The sequence below is a fragment of the Clinocottus analis genome, unplaced genomic scaffold, assembly GCF_023055335.1.
Source record: "Clinocottus analis isolate CAN_PGR_092001 unplaced genomic scaffold, fCliAna1.0.p SCAF_21, whole genome shotgun sequence".
NCBI classification, from domain to species: Eukaryota; Metazoa; Chordata; class Actinopteri; order Perciformes; family Cottidae; genus Clinocottus; species Clinocottus analis.
Genome location: NW_027175943.1, coordinates 10,564,534 through 10,584,847, shown reverse-complemented (window position 1 = coordinate 10,584,847; position 20,314 = coordinate 10,564,534). Strand labels below are relative to the sequence as shown.

Below are 20,314 nucleotides of genomic sequence, written 5' to 3'. Positions count from 1 at the left end.
ATTCTCTCTCCCTGTGATACAGTGATGTCTCAGTTCAGAAGGACACTGATCTCATCCACAGCTCTCTAGAGGCTCTGGAAAGTTGCTCATTCAACCCAAACCTGGAATACAAGTAAGTGCTTACAAGTGAGTGCTTACCAGTACTAACCAACAAGTACTAACCAGTAGGGGATAAAACCATACGGTACGATTTATACCAGTGACCTCAGTGGCTTTTTTCCAACCGGTGGATCGTGAGTATGAGAGCCAACCTTGTCATAAAGAAACATTTGTGTAGTGTAGTGAATTCATGGCATTGTGCTATTATTTTTTATTTATTATTTCCCACAAAGTGATGCAAAGAAAGCCCATTTATGTCAGTTTCAGTGGTCTAATGACCCATTTTCCTTTCCCTCGTCGCCTTCCTCACCTGTGCTCTCTCCCTCAGTACCGGCTGTGTGTTGGGTCTGGGTCTGGTGCTCACAGCGCTCTGCAGCAGTGGACAGACAGATCAACATGTGCACATCACCCTGACTCTGGACAAGCTACTGTTCAGCCTGCAGGACAGCAGTGGGCAGGGACGCATGCTGCAGGAGGTACAAACCACAACTCTGAGACATCTGACCTCTGTTTCAGAGGTCTCAAAAATATTCTGTCCAATGACCTGAACACTAATAGGAAAACTTTGCCTCAGTTATTGGCATTATTTACCTCTTATGGGGCCGTTTCTCGTGGGTACATTATATCAATATCAAACCTGAACCTTAATTAGAAAATGTATTGGATGGAATGATGATTCTATTTTTACTATGCCTACCTGCGCAGGTCTTGGCGTACTCTGTGGCGTGTGTGGGTGTCTCGGCCTTCACCGGAGGACTTATAGATGCTGACAAGGCAGAGGAGGTCATGAACACTCTGCGTACCCTGACTGAGGAGAGCCAGCAGGTCAACACAGTTCATTACTACGCCAAGTCAATGTACTAATTGATAAGTGATTAAGAAACAATAAAACATGAGATGATGTCATTTTTGTCCTAGAGTAGGCTCAATACATCAATACTAGGTAACCAGGCCTCTGTTGAAGTTGGTCTATTGTTGCTGTAGAAGAAATCATATTTTGTACTAAGCATTATTCTAACTGCAGTCTAACCACTTTATATGTTGTTGTGATGCTTCTGTTCAGACTCCAGGCTTCTCCCTGGCCCTAGGGTTGGTGGTCCACGGCCTGTCGATGTCCGGCCATGGTAAGGCACAAGACATCCATCCTCGTCTGCTAGCTGCTTGGATCAAGATCTTACTGGCTGAGGTACCACGTCTACATTTTCTCTGCTGCAGTAGTAACATTAAACTCTATAAATAGATTATGCATTCACATGTAGAATATGCAAGCAACATACCAAACTACAAAATTTCGCAAGAAATTTTGAAAGTGTGGCTACTACTGCCGTCAGACGTCGCAATATATAGCTTTTGTTTATGACGCCCGTCTCTCCTCCAAAACACTTGAGTTGGTGTATGTGTTAAACTAATTGGCTGATATGAAGCACCTGTGTGCTCTCATCGTCATGGTGACCAAGTGAGATCCAGCAGACTGATTAGAGGCAGACTGGCCTGTGGACTTAAGGAAATAAACTACTGAACGTACTGAACACACGCAAACGTATATGAAATATATGACCTTATTAATGATCACAGTGTTGACAACTACAGTATAAAACAAAAGTAAATGTGTGTGTGTGTGTGTGTGTGTGTGTGTCTTTGTGTGTGTGTGTGTGTCTGTTTGTCTGTGTGTGTATGTGTGTCTGTTTGTGTGTCTGTGTGTGTGAGACAAACATAGAGAGAGACAAGTCATTTGTGTTGTGTGTGCGTGTGTAAGTGTCTGTGTGTCTGTTAAACTGCCCTAATGAGAACACCTGTGGGTTGCTAGATCAAAGGTTGCCATAGTGATGACTTCAAAGGTCTTCAGTTAAACAGATTTCAATGGAGGTAATGCTGGGGAACACCTATCCAAAAATCCCTCAAAAAAGATACTTTAAAAGCCCCTATTGCTTCGATATTGCATATAGAGCGTTAGGAAGACTTGATAAACAGATACTGTGACTGGCGAGTCTGTATGATAAAACATGTGTCTGTACGGGCGATTTACAAATCAGGTACAAGCTTCAGGGGAGAAGTGGCTTTGGAGGGAGATTTAACATGGCGGCGGATGGCAGAGCGAGGTGGACTTGCTCTCACAATCAGTCGGATTTCAAGACGTCTGAATCTGTTGGATTCCTATCGACCGCAGTTTATGACAGATGACAAGATTTCCAACGTTTTGAGCTATAAATTATGCCCAAAGAGTATACGGTACGGAGTTAACGGCAAATAAAAAAAAAAATTCCACAAGATCTGACGTCGCTCTGCACTCTGAGTATGACATCACGCACTCTGAGCGGCCCAATACACACCATTGTTAAAGGGAGAAAAGGCGGGGGGAAAAACAAAACTAAAACAATAACTAGAAAGAGCATTTCCTGCAGAAAATGCATTGGAATGCAAAAAGCTGAAGCTTATAGCTGAAATATTTCAAAGAAATAGCTGAATATAGCTGAACATAGTGGAATATAGCTTAAATTAGCTAAATATAGCTAAATATATTTGAAAATGAAAGAATAGCTGAATATATGTAAAAATAGCTGAATATATGAATATAGCTGAAAATAGCGGAATAGATGAATATATAAATAATTAGCAAATCATTACTGAAAATATAGAAAAGGCAAAATACCTGCTGAAAAATGTTACAGTTCAAAGTCATTTAATTGAACTGTTAAAAATCCTTGTCGTTTAAATGTATAATTGGAAAAGTTGAAAGGAAAACTGCATCATCTAAATCAGGGGTGTCAAACATACGACCCGGCCCGCCACAGTGTCCAGTCCAACAGAAGAAAAAAAAAGTTTTTTGTTTTTTTTTAAGTTAAAGTGTGCCATAGGTGGGGTTTGAACCACTGATCCTTTGCTTCTAAGACAGAGTTGCAAACCATTGATCCACAGGCGCAGTTGGTGGGACACCTGATATTATTGGGTTGCAGAGTGTCTACAAAACCACCTGTTAAACCTCAGAACGTGAACGTCAGTGACGCTGTTAATCCTGACGTCTATAACCAAAGTGACCTGCACATACGCGCGCACACACACACACGAACGTGCACACGACCATAATAACACGTTAATGCGGCCGTTCGCGCACGAGCATGGCCGTTTACGCGCGCGGCTGTTAAGGCGCGGGCGCACCCGTTCGCGAGCGTTTACACGCGCGGCCATTTCACGTTAGTGGGCGTTCACGTGTGCTGCCGTTCACGCGCGTGCACGGCCGTTCACGTGTGCTGCCATTTACGCGCGTGCACGGTCGTTAATGTGCGCGACCGTTCATGTGCGCGACCGTTCATGTGCGCAACCGTTCACGCGCGTGCACGTGCGCACCCGTTCGCGTGTGTGGCCGTTTACGGGCCTGCAGCCTGCAGATGCACAGACCAAAGGGCTGCTGCTGGGGACGGACTTGCTCTCACATTCAGTCGGACTTCAACACGTCTGAATCTGCTGGATTCCTATCGACGGCAGTTTACGGCAGAAGACAAGATTTCCCACGTTTTGAGCTATAAATTATGCCCAAAGAGTATACGGTTTGGAGTAGAGAGCAAGTTTAAAATATCTGTATCGCCAGGTCCTCTCGGTCTGAGTATGACGTCACTTGCTCTGAGCTGCCCAACACACACTAATGATAAAGGCAGAAAAGGTGCGGAAAAAACATAAAACAAAAACGCAGACAGTTAAAACACTATAAAAGATATCAAAAAAGCTGGGTAATACAGTAATAGCTGAACGTTTTGTCAACATTTTAAAGGTGGAAAGGTGTCTCTAGCTGAAGGCATGACAGAGCATTTACCTTTTGAAGTTGAGGAGTTGAAAGCGGATTTGAAGATGTTCTTCATTGGAAACCATTCATTTTTATTTTGATAAAAAGCTGAATAATTTTAAAATTTGAGAAAATATGAAATTTGTAAAAGCGTAGATTAATAGCTGATGGTTTTGTCAACATTTGAAATTTTAAATATTGTCTCAAGCTCAACGTACGAAGAAACTGTAAACGTTTGAAGTTGAAGATGATTTGAAGATTTCCCTATTGGGTGCCATTATAAAACAAATCATAAAAAGCTTAATAATTTGGAAATTTGAAAAGTCAGAAATATGAAAAGTCATAGCCATCGTGTCCTTAAGTAGCTGAATATTTGAATAATTGAACTTTTTTCTGTAGCTGAAAATATGAAGGAGTAGTTACGGTCCAAAATACGGATGGAAGAAATCGAAGAAGAAACAGTTTAATAAAGATTTGAACAACAATAGTTGGAATGCTAACTAATGCCAACTAATAAGCCCGCAGGAGAACATGAAGTTGGCTTGCAGCATGGGGTCTATGACCCCATGCGGCTGAAGCCACACTTAATGAGGCATCAGAAGCTTTCTGGTTTCCGGTTGTAGTTCAAGTAGTGACCAATCATGTTCGAGCAGGCTTTTGTTGAATGTCTGCGTGGAGAGCAAAAACGACTGAATGCTTTGGCTGAAGTTTTCATGTAACCTGCAGACAGTAATAACACAAGTATAGTAATATACCTCACTATGTTCAAGCTTTCATGATACCATCAAGTCTGTTGAATGTTCAGTCGATGACTTTATGTTTCAGGGTTGTCCCACTATGCAGCGACTGGCTGCCGTTAACGGCCTCGTGGCCTTAGTCGGCTCTGAGACGTACCTCATTCAGGTAAGAAGACTACTCATGTGCGGAGACCGCTAACCGCGAGGTGGAGGTCCTGGAGCAGCATCATGCTCTCCTTCCAACAAAGTAGACCCCTGGTGGCAATGAGGATAAAATGAAAATGGGAGTCATTGTCTCGTTTTAAGACTTTGGATTGAATCCATTAAGCAAACCATCAAAACATAAATGGACCCTGCACCTAGCTGTACTTCTTCATCCTCTCAGGTTGTACGTCACAGGTGGGCTGTAAAAGAGACTCAGAAAGAATAATTTGTTATAACCAGATGAAAAATGTTGAATACCAGATGAAAAATGTTTGTATTTCATTTCATTATGTATTTTTCTCATAAATTGTTGCAAAATCATCCAGCTAAACAAAATAGTCCCAGCCAGTTTTATCGTTAGCAGGGGTAGCATGCAACAGTGGTGCCGGCTGGAATTATTCTGAGGAAGTTGAATTGAGTCCTGTCCGAGGGGCCTTAACCATGACGTTACGAGGGGACTCTTTTCCAATGAAAGCAGCGAGCAGCACAAGCTCTAAAGTCCACTAACTCTAGTCCGAAAGTTGCTCAGTCAGCATCTCTGACAGCCCATCCCTTCAGGCCTCAATTCACTCCCTCAAAATTAGTCAGAGAATTTGATTTATCGATTGCTGTTGCGTTATCCCTCCTCGCTTTAAGTACTTTTTTGTTAGGCAATCAGGGCTGAATATTGTTGGTGAAGTATTTATTTTTCTACATCATAAAGTTTTGCTTTAATGAGGCCTTGAATGTTTCTGTGATACAGCAAACAAGTGAGTCAGAGCTTTCCTCCCAGCAGCAGAGCCGGCTGAATGAGGTTATCCGAGCCATCACACAGGTATGTCACAAGACGCATTTCATTCTCCATACTGTTTTTCCACCAGTGAATATATGACCCATGCTTACCTAAACTCCCGCTTGCAGTATTTCATATTGCAGTGTCTGTTATTACTGTATTATTCTCTGTGCATGTTTCTATGACATAGCCTTGCTCACTCTGATCATGAAATCAACACATCGCTTGTTTTGCTCTCTTTTGCAGATCATAACATTCTCTGGAGCCATCGGTCTGCAGTCCAACAGTGCTTGTTTGGTTGGTCATTTGCATCTGGCCCACATGTCGACCAGTCACAGTCACACAGCAGGTAGTAGCCTTCCCACTGTGAACCTCCCGTTCTCACAAGTGACCGGGATGGTGCCTACTGCATTAGTGTCCGTCATCTCAATGAGAAGCAACATGATGTCATATGTCGTTGTGTACTCTTGTCATGTTCTCAGTCCCCCAGGATTTCAGTTACCTTTCAGAGAAAAGCGTCATCAGATCTATTGCTGACTTCATCACCGAGGCGGGAAAAAAAGGTCAGTTGTCACGTTCATCAATGATATTTTCAACGACATCACAAAGGTGGAACAAATGTCACAAATGTGAACATAAGGTATGAAAATATATGATATAAATTGCCTGTAAATGCTTGTATTTTACTTGTCGCTCATTTGCCCCGTGGACCCAGGCCCAGAGTTCGCTCATCCAGCTGTGGTTAAATCTGCACTGACCCCACTGGCAGCAGTTGGAGCCAGCTTCCAGTACCCACCTGTCAACTGGAACGCGGTCCTATCTCCTCTGATGAGGCTCAGCTTCGGTGAGCCTCACACATGTGTCTCTCTGTGCCTCGGGGCTCGCAGAGTCCAAGCTCAGCATCTTGTTTGTCCTCAACAGGAGAGGATGTTCAGCATCAGTGTGTGCTGCTGGCAGCGTGTCAGGCTCAGTCCTCCCAGAGCGCCTCTCTCTTCCTGGGCCCCTGGCTGTCCCCGCCCCTCGTGCACAGTCTCAGTGTAAGTTCCTTTTGAGTGTTGAGCCAAATGTAACCACAGCATCGAATTCTCGGAAAGTGTCAATTAACGAATGCTGGCATCAGCCCAGAATCACAGGGTGGAGGGTGGAAGAGTCAACCGCTTACCCTGTTCAGCAGGGGGTGTCTGACGCATTGTGGTACTGGCGGATATTAGCTCTTTTAAGATATATTAGCTTTTGGATATATGTTGGATGATAATTACCAAAAGTGTTAATGCAGAAAGATACAAGATATAAAATAGGAAATGTTTGAGGTCATAAAACAAGAGCTACTGCACAGCACATATTTTGACCACCAGTCTTTTATCATAGCTGCAAACTTGTCACCTTGCGGAAAGATTTCCCATCTTGTCAAATATGGTTGTGATTTATCTTGAGCCAAAGGGTGTTTTTATTTGGGGCCGTGGGCGTGGCCTTGCAGCCAGAGACAGTTTCATCGACGCTCAACTTTAATGCGGTAGAAGCAAATCGTGGCACCTCTCTCCTTTAATGCTTCCCCACATGTTTGTAATGGAAACTCTTTTGGTTGCTGTAAGGCGACAGCTTTCTGTTTAACTGAGCTACAATAACGTTACTTTACTGAAGTGGGTTAACTTTATGGAGAGGAAATTGTCTCAATATTCATAATCTACAGATAAATATTTATTTTATGACAATTAGTAATAATATGATGTTCATAAATGCATTTTAAATCTAGTTTTAGCAAATGTAAAACAATTTTAAAAATATAAATGCATCCCAACTTGAATTCCTCTTTTTTTTTAACTTCATAAATCTTCCAACATTTGGTTTTGAGAAGCTTCCTATAGTTCCATGTTGTTAAAGCACCAACAAACATATAAGATCTTTGCCTCATGAAATGCTCTTTAAAAAGGACTGATTTCTATTGAAGGAAATAAATAAGTAAACAAGGTTTCACTTATGACCAGATGGTCACTGTGTGTGTGCTTGACAGTTAGTGCTATAGACAGTTGGTACCCAAAGCATTGAGGTTGACTGCCAAGCCCTACTTATATCTCTTCTCCAGTACCAGACTCGGGCCCACTTGTTGGACAGCCTGGGCTTATGGATGAAGCACGTTGCTGAGGACAAGCTCCAGATCCACATGGAGAGTCTGGGCCTGCAGCAGTTCCAGGAGGACCTCCGACCCCAGCGTCTGGTTCTGTGCCGTTCCCTCCTGCAGGGCCTCGCTCGGGCCATGGCGCTCCCAAACCCCCCCAACAACTGCTGGACCATCCTCTGCTCCACCACAGAAAAGATCTTCACCCTGCTGCCCAACCAGATCCAGGTACCGAGCTGTCAGGACACTTCAATGTATTTCTGTTCTTTAACCAATTTTTAAAGTTTACAGTCTTTCAAAGGGACCTCCTCTTATCATGGAGTTTGAGGGGATATTGGGTCACTGAAAATAAAACAAAAGTGTAAATATTTGTTTTACTAAAATGTGCGTCACACCCTGTTACGTCACTGTCTTCCCCTGGCGGTGGCTACTCGTGATTCACAAAACCCCACCGTCGCTAAACTGTCGACAGATAAATAAAAAAAGTAAAGTAGAGAGTTTAACTGAGCGTGTACGTATTAAATTGCTTTCACTGCTGTCGGACATGTCTGCTTGATATGTGGCGAGAAATTAGCGAACAACAAAACATTTAATGTTGAAAGACTCTGATAGAACAAACACACAGGATCTGATGAACAGTATCAAGCTGCAGATGAGCAGAGAAGAGCGATTTCTCAACTGCTGCAGCAAACTGAGCAAAATGAATATACTTACAGGAAGTGGATCACGTCTCCAAACTCAACTACTGTTGCTGGTTCTGCAGCTCATGAGACAGCGAAGCGTCCGTTCTTCGTTTGCGGTGCTCTAAAAGTCCGGCGTTGTGTGGACGCACAGTGTGAACGTAGCAAAAGATATGCGTTTAAAATAGAAAACCTCACATGGAGATTAAAACGTCCTACCTTGCGGTTTAAGGACAAACGCTCTATCACATCACCCAGAAACATTGATAGGAAGCAAAGTCCAGATAGTCGTCATCATAATTGACTTCAATTTAGCCGACACATTTGAGTTTGATAGTTCTAACAGTTAAAATAAAAATGTCAACAATTGTCTTTAACCTTGCTCTATAATTTCATAAATATAACAAACTAAGTTTTTGTACATGTAATAAAAGTGTCAGCTCAATGAATTGTAAAAATAGCAATACTATACACATTTTTTGGGGGGGGGGGAAGAGCAAAATGGCTCTTTGGCTAGGAAAGGTTGCTGACCCCTGGCATAGGGTCAATAGGGAGTTGTCACGACCAAAGTTTGGGAAAGACACAATTGTCCCCGCTAATATTGAAAAATGTATTGCTACACAAGTACATTTTGACAGTTCATGTTCCTCTTCTGACATTCCAGCTGCTGTCACTGTCAATACTTTACTTCAACTGTTAACAGCACTCACACTTTCTGGCACTTCAGCATCAGCTGCTTAAATCTCCCACACATCAACTGACAATTTGACTGCTTTTGTCTTCTACACATTAACTGACTAAAATATTTTTTTCTCTTCAACTGAGGGTTCAGACATTATTTTTCAACATTCAACCTGCTTTCAGTTTAGACGTTAAAGCTGGGGAAGGCAGGGGTAGACACCAGAGCTACATTATCGAATTGTCCACCTGAAGAGATGGCACGCCCATATGTACTGCCAGAACAGCCAAGAGGAACACAGAGCCAAGAGGCGCTGCAGAAATCACAGAATTACAGCTCACCTGCTTTCGGCTTTTACTCTTCATTCAGCAATCTAAGTTGACTGTTTACGAACAAACTCGATACTCAAGTGTTTAACATGTAAAAAAAATTGATTCCAGACCATTCACCAAGAGTATTCACCCGTTTCTTCTTCTGCTGATTTTGAACTCCTGTGTTGTAGGATAATGAGGTGGATTTGTACGTGGGAATCGCCAAATGTCTGTCTGAGATGTCTGATGCAGAGATTGACCGAATCACACAAGTTACAGAGGTAGAGTATAATGTGACAAAGAGCCAATTAGTAAACGCTATATTGAAAAAAAAGAGTTTGGAGAGCTAGACCCAATCAGCTGGATTTAAAGCTATTATTAATGAATTAAATACAAATTATTTTAGCCATTAGAAAATCACATATTTGCCCCAGAGGGCTTTAACAGAGAGAAAAAAAGGAAGAAACCTTTATCAGGTCAGAAGTATGAACAATACATGCAGTAATGATATCGGTAATAGTAATGTGTCTAATAATAATAATGATTAGATAGAGTTGAAAGACGGTAATTTGGATGGCATACATGCATATTAGTAGAACACAGAGATGATCCAGATAAAAACAGGTGCAGGCTAGTGGGTAGCAGCATGCTAACACCTTTCTGTGTAAATGAGTGAAAACGTTAGTAAGAGAAGCACTGTGCTTTGTAGGCTCAGATGGAGAAGACCTGCTTCGTCCTGGCTTACTTGACATCCCAGGGCCGAGTTCCCCTCCTGGGGCTCAATGACGTCATTGCCGGGGTGCTTCGTGGTTGGCCAAGCTGCAGAGTTGGCTGGATGCTCCTGCAGACGTTTTACCAGTGTCGCCTGGCCGCCAGCCGCAGTACAGGTCAGGAGCCGCTCCACATCAAACAGGAACTGCAAGATGGCGGTTTCCACTAGGTGGCACCATAGTCAAGAATGTTTTATTTCCATACAAATTGATTTTAATGATTGATTTATAAGCAAGACAACACATATCTTCTTGATATTTGTTTTTCTTTATCTTTCTTCACACACAGCACAAAACATGTATGTCATAGTTTTACAGTATGTGATCTTCAGATGGTTTGCTCTCCGTGACAGGCGTTTCTAAACGAATGGAGTGGCTACTGGAGCTGATGGGACACATCCGAAATGTGGCCTACGGAGCAACCTCTGTCCCATGTGGAGACACCAAACTGGTATGTGTCTATAAGAATAATAGCTATAACATTTATTGAGAAGTGGCAACACAGTTGTTACAATGAAGTCCGATGGTGCAAGAAACACGAGCAGTCAGACAATCAGGCTGTAAACGTTATTACCTTTGTGAACGATGGCCGGTACAAATAAATTACACCCAGGTTTGTAGCATACCAGATTAATATCTAAAGTATCCACCTATGCTGGGACACCACATCCTGTATGTCGGGCTGAATAGGGCATATTGGATCTTTGCATCCTCCATTCATAGTGAATATTTCTATATTAGTGGCTGTTGGTGGCTTCAATCCAACAATGTTAGGAGTAAGAAATAGTTTAGGTATATTGGTTGATAACATACACATACTACGGTACACATAATCGGATAATACTATTTTAGTACAAAAATCAAGAAAAGTAAATATAGCTCAGAAGAAAATTTAACTAAAAAAAATAAAAATACCAAAAATTGTACAACATTTATAGAAGAGAATTGCAATGAAGATGTAAAGAAAATAAAGTATAGGAATATTCACAGAATTGTCTTACTCCACAAATTCTTTCTCCACTTGTGGACATTTCTCAGACTTCACACGGCTATTACTAATACTGCTATTACTGTGTTATAAGCTCCCAAAGGAGTTTTGGGTCTCAAACTCATTGAAAATCCGGGAGTCAAAAGAGTGCTGAATATTTCCCTTTTTGTCCCGCAGGCCACCGACTTCCTGTTCCAGGTATTTGCTGCCGCTGTAGTTTCCTGGGGCGACCACTCCATGCCCCGCCTCCTTGGCATCAGGGCCCAGTGGTTCCCGTGGCAACCCGGCTCCAAGCCGCAAACTCTGCAACACGGTCTGTACGGTGAGGAGTCGCTCACGGACCTTGCCCTGCCGCAGTGCCTGCTGGGTATGTCTCACAGCCTGGCTCTGCTGCTGGACAAAGAGCCCTGGAGCAGCCAGACACACAAGGTTAGAGTGTTTGATATTCTGTACTTAAAAAAACAATCAATAGGTGTTTTTAGAGCCCAACAAGAAGACGACAACCTGAGCGTGTGTTTGTGTCTCTCAGTTTATAGACTGGCTTTTCAGCATCACAGAAGCTCCTGAACAGAGTCTGTCAGCCACCACCGTCAGCACAGCCAAAGGTAAGGAAAGCAAACACAGCAGCAGACAATACACACGACTAGGAGCTTTCTGACATATCGGCCTCACACATTTTCCACAGAAGGTCTCTGGCCCGGTAAAATTATTCCAACACTCTCCTGGACTAAGATAATAGCAGTCATGTCAGAAAAAAAACTTTTGTATCCAAAATATACAGTACAACAATAGCAGAATGATGAAGAGAACGATAATATTGCAACATCTATTCAACATAACAAGGATATCAGTCAAATTGTTTGTGAGTTGTTTTGAGTGCAGAGAGGAGAGTCTGCAACCATTATAATTTAAGAGGTGCTGGATTATTAACACCATATTATTTATGTGTATTGTTAACATAAGCAACATAGAGTGACATCCCAGAAAAAGGGGTTGTTGGCAGGTGATGGATAAAAGAAAAGACAACAATGAAAATATCCATGAAGGTCTGCACACAACACTTCTTAAGGGAGCTACAGTATGCATACTTGTATTCATATGCTCATTATTAATACAATATAAATATTTCATCCTGTACATATCTTGATTAACCTGACTAGTGGTGATTACAATACCCAATGTGCTGAATATAAACAGATGTGTTTGAGAGAAAATCCCACAGGGGAGGAAATACTGATGCAGACTGCGTTGGCATGGCAACATAATGGGATACATGATAACAGAAACACATTCACAACATTCTTGGCCCAAGTGTTTGATTCTAAAGTGGAGGTGTTTCTGAGCGGTTTGTCTGACAGTTGTTGTTGTTTCAGCCGGCCTGTTGGCCCTGAAGTCCTCCGCTGAGTTCAAGAAGAAGGCTGTGTGGACCAGAGCATACGGGTGGTAGCCCAAAGACTGTCACCATGGAAACGCACACAAAGGTTCTTCACAAATGACAGCTGGAATATGTTTCTCTGTGGCTGCTGGACTTTGGTGCTCACTGCAGCGACACAGACTCTGTGCTGCACTGTCATGGTCGCTCTTCAGTCTCAACATGCCGTGCCAAAGACTATACATGCCTATTAAAAGTTACAATATTTTATGATGTTGAGAGTTAGGTTCTTCTACAAAAAGTACAGGTTTTATGACACTGATGCCATCAAACTCAAAAATTTGTAAAAGTAGTCCCAGATGAACTTCAGAGAAAGACTTTCAAACATTCAGTCTCAAAAGGTGTTATTTCCGTTTCATCTTCTTGCTCCATTTGTCTAGGTAATGCTGTCTCTCCTGCAGCAGTTGCCACACAGTCACAGAGGCCCCTAAAACATACAGCACTGTTAGAAAGTCCCAACAAATCAATTTATAGAACAAATCTAACAGCTGCAAAAAGATTAATAACTGCTGACGGTGCAAGACATTAAAATATATACTTATATTATATATAATATTTTTGTGTTTGCAACCCTCGTGAAAAAAGTTTGGACACCCCTGCACGAGAACAATAGTTCTAGGATCAAAAAAGCAATGACGCGAGCATGGCTAAAAACAACAATGCTACGTGTTGGAACAATTGTTGTTGTTGTTCACAAACAACAGATCATCCATTGGCTCAGCACTTCTATGCAGCATCTCCTGCTGGCTAAATCATGAAGGTGTAACCTACCTCTAATTAGGTAATACTGGTTGCTTTGCTTTGGATTGGTTAGGTTTGGTCATCAGGAGTAAGATTAGTTTGGGTATGAATATCAGGGGAAAGCCAATCAGAGGGAGGTGGGCGGGGTCATGCCATCGCTATTGTAGGGTGTGTAATTATGAGTTGCCATATTTCGAGTTTAAGCACAGGGTTTCATCTCTGCACAGGCACAATGGCACCAAACCTGGCAACCTGAGAGACAGGAAGAAGCTGCAGCTAGCTGTTCACCAAAATAGTTCCAACAAATAACTCCCCTAAACCTCTAGATAACACATGATTAAAGTGTCGGAAAAGAAAAGGGTAAATGTTTTCCTTTGTTAGAGCTCCTTAATGAGTTTTTTCTTCCCCCTTTCACCTTACAGGTGAGAAAAATAAAGTCCTCATCCAACTTCGCAGCCAATACAGAGTTTTTTGTTAAAAACTGCAGGATAATTATTTATAGATTATGACCTATCAATCATTATGACGAAAGACAGAATAACTGTTAAACCATCATGTTCAGTGTTTTGGCACCAGGTAAGCCTTCAGACGCCGTTACTCAAACCGACCTTAGCAGTGAAGTCTGAATGCCAACTAACATCTCACCAATTGCCAGGACGGGCAGGTAGACCATCAGGGCGAAGGGCAGGTGAGTGATGCGCGTTGACACGGTTGAGTTCAGAGAGCAGTCTGGACCTGTTGGGTCCACATAAGGCAGCGCCTGGTACAGGAAAACACCTGCGGAGGAGATGGACAAATACAAGATGCTGAACTAGTCTTTTCAAGTTTGAATTACTTTACACAGTACTGCTGTTCTCTAAAGCACTGGTTCCCCGCATGGGGGTCGAGACCCCAGTAGGGGTCGCCAATTTTTTTTAAATATTACATTTTTTGAAAGTTTGGATTACCATTATTTGAGAGTGAAACGCAATGAAATGTTTGCGTCTCCGTAAACAGGGAGCTCTCAAAGCGCTGCAACAAACCGGCAAACTCCAGACTTTTCCCTCATCCTCTGTTTTGTGCTTCACGGAGACGTGGCTGTGTGAATCGAAACCGGACTCTGCCTTCCAGCTAGCTGGCTGCTTGCTGTTCAGAGCGGACTGCAACATGGAGCTCTCCGGCAAGGCGAAGGGTGGGCGAATCTGCTTCTACTCCAACAATGGCTTGTGTAACGACGTAACAGTGATTCTACAGCACTGTTCGTCGGACCTAGAATCCTTCATCATCCACTGCGGTGTATGGAGCAGACCTACCTGGACTCTTTCGTTATTGTCCTTGGGGACTTTAAAAAAGGAAATTTCAGTCACGACCTCCCTAAATATAGACAGTTTATTAAATGTCTTATTCGAGAAAAGAGCATTTTGGACCACTGCTACACAACAATCAGCAGGACATATCACGCCCTCCCTCATGCTGCACTGGGAAACTCTGACCACTTCATGGTCCATCTGATTTCCTCATATAGACAGAAACTAAAGCTCTGCAAGCCTATGGTGAGGAAGTTCAAGAAGTGGACCAGTGAGGCTCTGGATGATCTTTGGGCGTGCTTGGACTGTCCTGACTGGGATGTCTTCAGGACTGCTACTAACAGTCTGTATGAGTACACAGAGGCTGTAACTTCCTACATCAGCTTCTGTGAGGACAGCAGTGTTCCATTCAGCTCCAGGATGATTGCAACAACGACAAACGATGGTTCACAGCGGAACTCATAAAGCTAAGGCTGCAAAAGGACCAGGCATTAAAGAGTGGGGACAAGGACTTGTCCACAGATTAAATACAGGTTTAGCAAGGCAGTGAGGGATGCTAAACATCTGTACTCTGAGAAACTGCAACCTCAGCTCTAAGCAAGCAACTCTGTCTCTGTTTGGAAGGCCTCAGACAGATTACCTACAAGCCACAAAGAAAAAACGCTCCATGAATGACCTCCGCCTGGCAGACGAGCTGAACAAGTTCTACTGTTGGTTTAATAGACAATGGAACAGTCCCGACGCCATCCCCAATAGCTTCATCAGCAGCCCCGGACCATCAGCTCCCCCAGCCCACCAGGGGCTCACGCCTCTGTATCACCCCTCAACGTGTTAACTTGCCCAGGCCAGCCATTAAAAACGTGTTAACGCAGCAACCCTTTAACAGTGTTAATTATTTGATCATGCGTTAACTGCACTTTTTTATTTTTTTGCATCGGGAGGGTCTTATCACTGCCGCACAAAGGTGCTGCACTTTAAATCTTTCCCAGACTGCTTAGTTCAAACTAGGACGTCTTACAGCTCTCCCAGTCCGGCCCGCATGAGGTCAATCCAAAATGAAAAATAAATGAATAAGATGCATGCCATAAATGCAATACAACAACACTGCTTATACTTTGAACTCTGATAAAATACCAATGTTTCTTCTGGTACCTGTTTAGGAAAAAAAAGGAAATCATATTTATATACTGAATTCTCATTCATGCCCTCATAACCTCCATGCTCCTCCAAGAAAACCCTCAATAAACTAATATGTTCAGAACTCTGCGTGTTTTTTGCTGCTAAGAATAAAAACCAAAGAAAAGGAAATGGAACGGTCTCCTGTCATGCACGTGCGAGAGAACTCCCTGCGTCTGCAGCTCTTTAGTGGCTTCATGAAAACACCGACAGAACGCCGCTACAATATATATAGTACAGGATTTACTTACAAATATTACTCACCACTTACAAAGGCCTAAAAAACTTGGCCCCTCCCGACTTTTAGACCTCCTTCCCTCCACGTCCCAACGCCCTTGCAACCCACCGATGCATCAAGGATCCTGGATCATCAAGACTAAACGCCGGACCTGGTGTGACAGGCGCCTTCTTAGCTGCGCAGCTCCCCTCTGGAACGCCCTTCCCATCCACACCTGTCAGCCTCCCACCCTATCATTATTCAAACAAGCCCTCAAAACTCACCTCCTCAAACTTGCCTTCATTTGCTAACCCCTGCACCCTACCCTTCACCTACTAACCCCTGCTCCCTACCCTTCACCTGCTAACCCCTGCACCCTACCCTTCACCTGCTAACCCCTGCACCCTACCCTTCACCTGCTAACCCCTGCACCCTACCCTTCCCCTGCTAACCCCTGCACCCTACGCTTCACCTGCTAACCCCTGCACCCTACCCTTCACCTGCTAACCCCTTCTCCTGATGTGTCCACACGAGTTCACTGACTCTGCGGCCTGTGTGTTACTGATACACTGGAGCGTTTCAGCTGTTTGCACGCGTGAACACGTGTTCTTTCCTCACACACTTCCTGCCGTTTTATAATCGGCTCTGCTTTGCCAACTCGTTTCCTGTACGCTCCCTCTACTTCTCTTCTACGGAAACCTGCCTTTTGAGACGCTGAAGCAGCTCAGTGATCCCAAATGTATCGTGCAGAGCCATTTGGTATTCTTTGTAAATTGTTTCACAACTTGATGTGTTGATGTGAAGTTCATAAAAGATGATTCACCTTCAGTGGCCACAGACAAGATGTATAAGGGGATGCAAAGAGTGTAGCGGGTCCACAGCATGGGGACTGAGGGAGTGTCCATGACACACAGCAGCTCATGTGGGTACCTGTCATCACACAGCGACACAACAACACACTATTACACAACAACCGACACATAGTTGTAGAAGACACACCTCTATCTGTATCGGTGGAAATTGTATTGAACCCTGGATTAAGACATTTGTCTCTGTGCATTTCTCATCTGATTTAAAATATTGTTTTATGTAATGTATTTTATATTGACAATGGATTAAATGACAAACCCACAAATAATTATCACCAGCTCTACTGACCCTAAGCCTCTTTCTGCACAGATTTTAAGTATCAAGGTTGTATTAAGGGAATTGAGCGTTCAAGTGGTTGAGATGTATTATTAGAAGTTATAGAAATAACCAACTTTGTTACTGTTCATGCATTTGCTCCGTCACAGATCTCAGCTGTTAATTTGATGAGTCCAATGTTATTGTTTTAATAACTGATAGGAGTAAGAGGACAAAACTATTAAACAGATATCAGAAGCTTTACAAAGGAAGCATCTCCTGCAGGGCTTTCCTATAGGACTGAATGAGATTACAGACGTGTACTTATTAAATTAGTTAGTCAGGTTGAGTCTCAAACTGTTCAAAGATGCATAGCTGAAATCCCAACATTGCAAAATGAGCGACAAAAACCTCAGGGACTCTTCTTTTATTGAGTTGATTACTTAGTACAGTTAAGGAATCTATACTGCAATATCAACACAGGGAAGTCAAAAATTAGTTTTGAGGCCTTATCAACTGTTTATATTGGGTTCACTTGAAGGAATATACCAAACTAATTATGTGTGGGTGGAGCTGATAACAGGCTACTAACAGGTTAACCCAGCTGTGCCTAGTAATAGTGGCACAATGACACACACATGTGTGTCATTGTATAAATGTGTATAAATATTCACAGAAAGCATTTCTAAAAACGACCAAGTTGTCAAGATACCTGGCTTTGGACCAAACTATATAAACGATTAATAGACATACATCATTATGCCAGTTTCTCCCCCATACAGCCTCAAATGTTCAACAAAATCACAAACAGGATGGATGGAGTGAGATGAAGTCACATGCTCACCGTACGAGGTCCAAAATGTTCCACAAGAAGAGCTGTGCACACACCACTGGTTTACTCTGGATCTCCTCCAGCATGATGACCATGATCAGCAGAAGGTTCTTCTCCATAATCTGAGAAACAGAACCACCAACTTCACGCGCATGTGGAACTCGTGAATACTTCTGTGCATCAGATAACATCCACTTGATTCATTTCTGAGTTTGATACACACTTGGACGAAGCGCGGGAGGAGTCTGGCTTTCTCGATCCCATCTGCGATATGGAAAAGCTCCAGGATGGAGAGCAGCTGGCACAGACTCATCATGAAGCCAACTGAGTAAAATGTGTCTGCTAAGGCATCTGCAAAGTAAAACAAAAACTAATTGCATCATACAAACATACACCATTTAGAATCAGCCTATTCCTGCTCTCCTGAGCTTAAAGCAGAAATGAGTTTGCTTTTCATGATGAGCTCAGAAAGCTTAAAATCCACATCATGCTATATTGAATCCTTCTCCCTTTTATTTATGTGACCTTACCTTGACCAAATGTGAGGAACCTGGCTACAGTATTAGCCAGAATCCATGTGTGTCCACAGAACTGGAACAAGTTATATGAGAAAATGTAGGCGAGCCTGAAACAGAGCCTGTAATAGAAAAAACAACAACAGGATTTGTTCATTATTGGCCTTTTCTCTCTGAACATCCTCCCTCGTAACCGAATATTACCACTGGCTTCCTGGAGCAGCACCCTCGCTAATGTTATTAGTTACACCTCAGCTTTTACTGCTGTAAAAAGTCACAATGTTAGACAGATCTGTTTACATTTGGACTGGACTTTGATTGTATCATCTAACTGGAATTATTTGACTTAATTGGATGAGATGGAGACACAGATGACGTTAAGGTGCTTTCATTAAGCATATTTACTGCTCTATTTCTGAGGAAAATACTATACTTTTTAATTGCATTCATTGATCTAGTTAGTTAGGCTGAAGGTAACACCATCACAACCCGAGAAATAATTGAAACACGTGTGGTTTTTACTTCTCTTTTTTTTAGAATGGATTAAACAAACGCGCTAATTAGCTTTCGGTGGTAGTTGTATTTTTTAAAATTAGACAATGTCAGGTTATCTTTTTTTTCCCCCGTCTTCCAGACTTTATGCTAAGCTATGTTCACAGCTGCCAGTCTTCTCCTAATGCACAGACATCTCACTCTGCAAGAAAGACAAAAATGAACATATTCGTCATATCGCCACTAATACTTCAGTACTTTAACTTAAGTACATTTTTGTGTGCAGAACTTTTATTTTTAATATATTTACATCATTGTCCTGGTACTTTTACTCATATAGCATCTGGAAACTTATTTCATCACTGCAAAGAAAATAAAAGCGCTTCTATCTTGAGGATACCAAGTACTCTTTATGTTACCCATACAATTATTCTGAGAATAGCTCTAGTACCCGTGAGCACCCAGAAAAACTTCACTCAGACTTAAACCCCCTTAGAGCCCATGGCGGAGAAACTAGCTTATTTGATTAAATATATTTGAAATGTAATGCTTCAAAACAAAACAATAAGCTAAAAGAGACTAACAACTTTGTTGAGCTGAGGAGAACTATAAGGCGGTGATACTTCTCTGTGGGTTTATCACGACTAGTGTCCCCTTGACATTTAATCTGCTGTTTATATGTAAATATTGATTACGGCAGCTAAAAATACATTTAACTGTTTTTAAAGGCTAAAATGAAGTCCTCCAAGGAAGTTTATTTTTCATCTTTTCTAATGCCTAAAACGTAATATGTTTATTACTGTAAAACTGACTTCCAGTTCAAATGTAATCCGTCAGATACATTTGAACTCAAAACCAGTTTTACAGTATTTAGCTGTTAATGCTTAGAAAAATGACATTAATTGAGCTTTGTATATCATGGCCTGACATTCCTCAACACGCCCTGTCGAAGGAGAACATTCCTTCCCAGCCAGAACTCAGACTCTGCTGTTAAACTGTCTGCACTGACTTACATTCTTCCTAAGAAGTCTCCTGTTGCTCCTTTTGTTCCAGGTACAGGAAGGTTTCTGCTCATAGTCCCAGAATCATGTTGTGTGGCAGTTTGTGGCTCCTTGCAGCAGTTTCCTCCCAGTTCACTGAGACCTGCCTCTTACTTGTTCCTTCACAACTGGAAGCAGAAAAAGATGTTGCAATATCTGTCTATAATAAGGAAGTGGACATCCCACGTGCGAGTGTGGAGTCGGATAGTCCCAGCCCCTAAAAGAAGGATTACGAGTTGACTGAGAGGGAGCAGCAGGAGCACAAACAGCCACACTCGTACTCCAACGCCACATAGTTTCATCACGTCAAACTGTACTTTTGTG

At 42.4% G+C, this 20,314-nt stretch overlaps 2 protein-coding genes across 2 annotated transcripts in view; one reads left to right on the top strand and one right to left on the bottom strand.

Annotated features, from left to right (window-relative positions):
• Positions 1-12,774, top strand: part of focad (focadhesin) — a 43,436-nt gene extending 30,662 nt beyond the window's left edge. Inside the window, exons 28-44 of the mRNA XM_068587521.1 lie at positions 23-112; positions 428-575; positions 805-924; positions 1,163-1,285; positions 4,703-4,780; positions 5,561-5,632; positions 5,837-5,939; positions 6,073-6,153; positions 6,306-6,434; positions 6,512-6,627; positions 7,674-7,934; positions 9,568-9,657; positions 10,086-10,263; positions 10,500-10,597; positions 11,312-11,563; positions 11,664-11,739; positions 12,508-12,774. Of these exons, the coding sequence (XP_068443622.1) occupies positions 23-112; positions 428-575; positions 805-924; positions 1,163-1,285; positions 4,703-4,780; positions 5,561-5,632; positions 5,837-5,939; positions 6,073-6,153; positions 6,306-6,434; positions 6,512-6,627; positions 7,674-7,934; positions 9,568-9,657; positions 10,086-10,263; positions 10,500-10,597; positions 11,312-11,563; positions 11,664-11,739; positions 12,508-12,581 (2,089 nt within the window). The 3' untranslated portion in view covers positions 12,582-12,774. The remainder of the gene's footprint in view (positions 1-22; positions 113-427; positions 576-804; positions 925-1,162; positions 1,286-4,702; positions 4,781-5,560; positions 5,633-5,836; positions 5,940-6,072; positions 6,154-6,305; positions 6,435-6,511; positions 6,628-7,673; positions 7,935-9,567; positions 9,658-10,085; positions 10,264-10,499; positions 10,598-11,311; positions 11,564-11,663; positions 11,740-12,507) is intronic.
• Positions 11,214-20,104, bottom strand: hacd4 (3-hydroxyacyl-CoA dehydratase 4). Its single transcript, XM_068587529.1, has 7 exons — positions 19,964-20,104; positions 18,474-18,580; positions 18,167-18,294; positions 17,956-18,065; positions 16,810-16,916; positions 13,953-14,084; positions 11,214-12,993 (listed from the first exon to the last, which is right to left on the bottom strand). Exons 1-7 carry the CDS (start codon positions 20,023-20,025, stop codon positions 12,911-12,913), a joined length of 729 nt encoding a protein of 242 aa, XP_068443630.1. The 5' UTR covers positions 20,026-20,104; the 3' UTR covers positions 11,214-12,910.
• Between the last annotated feature and the right edge of the window lie 210 nt (positions 20,105-20,314).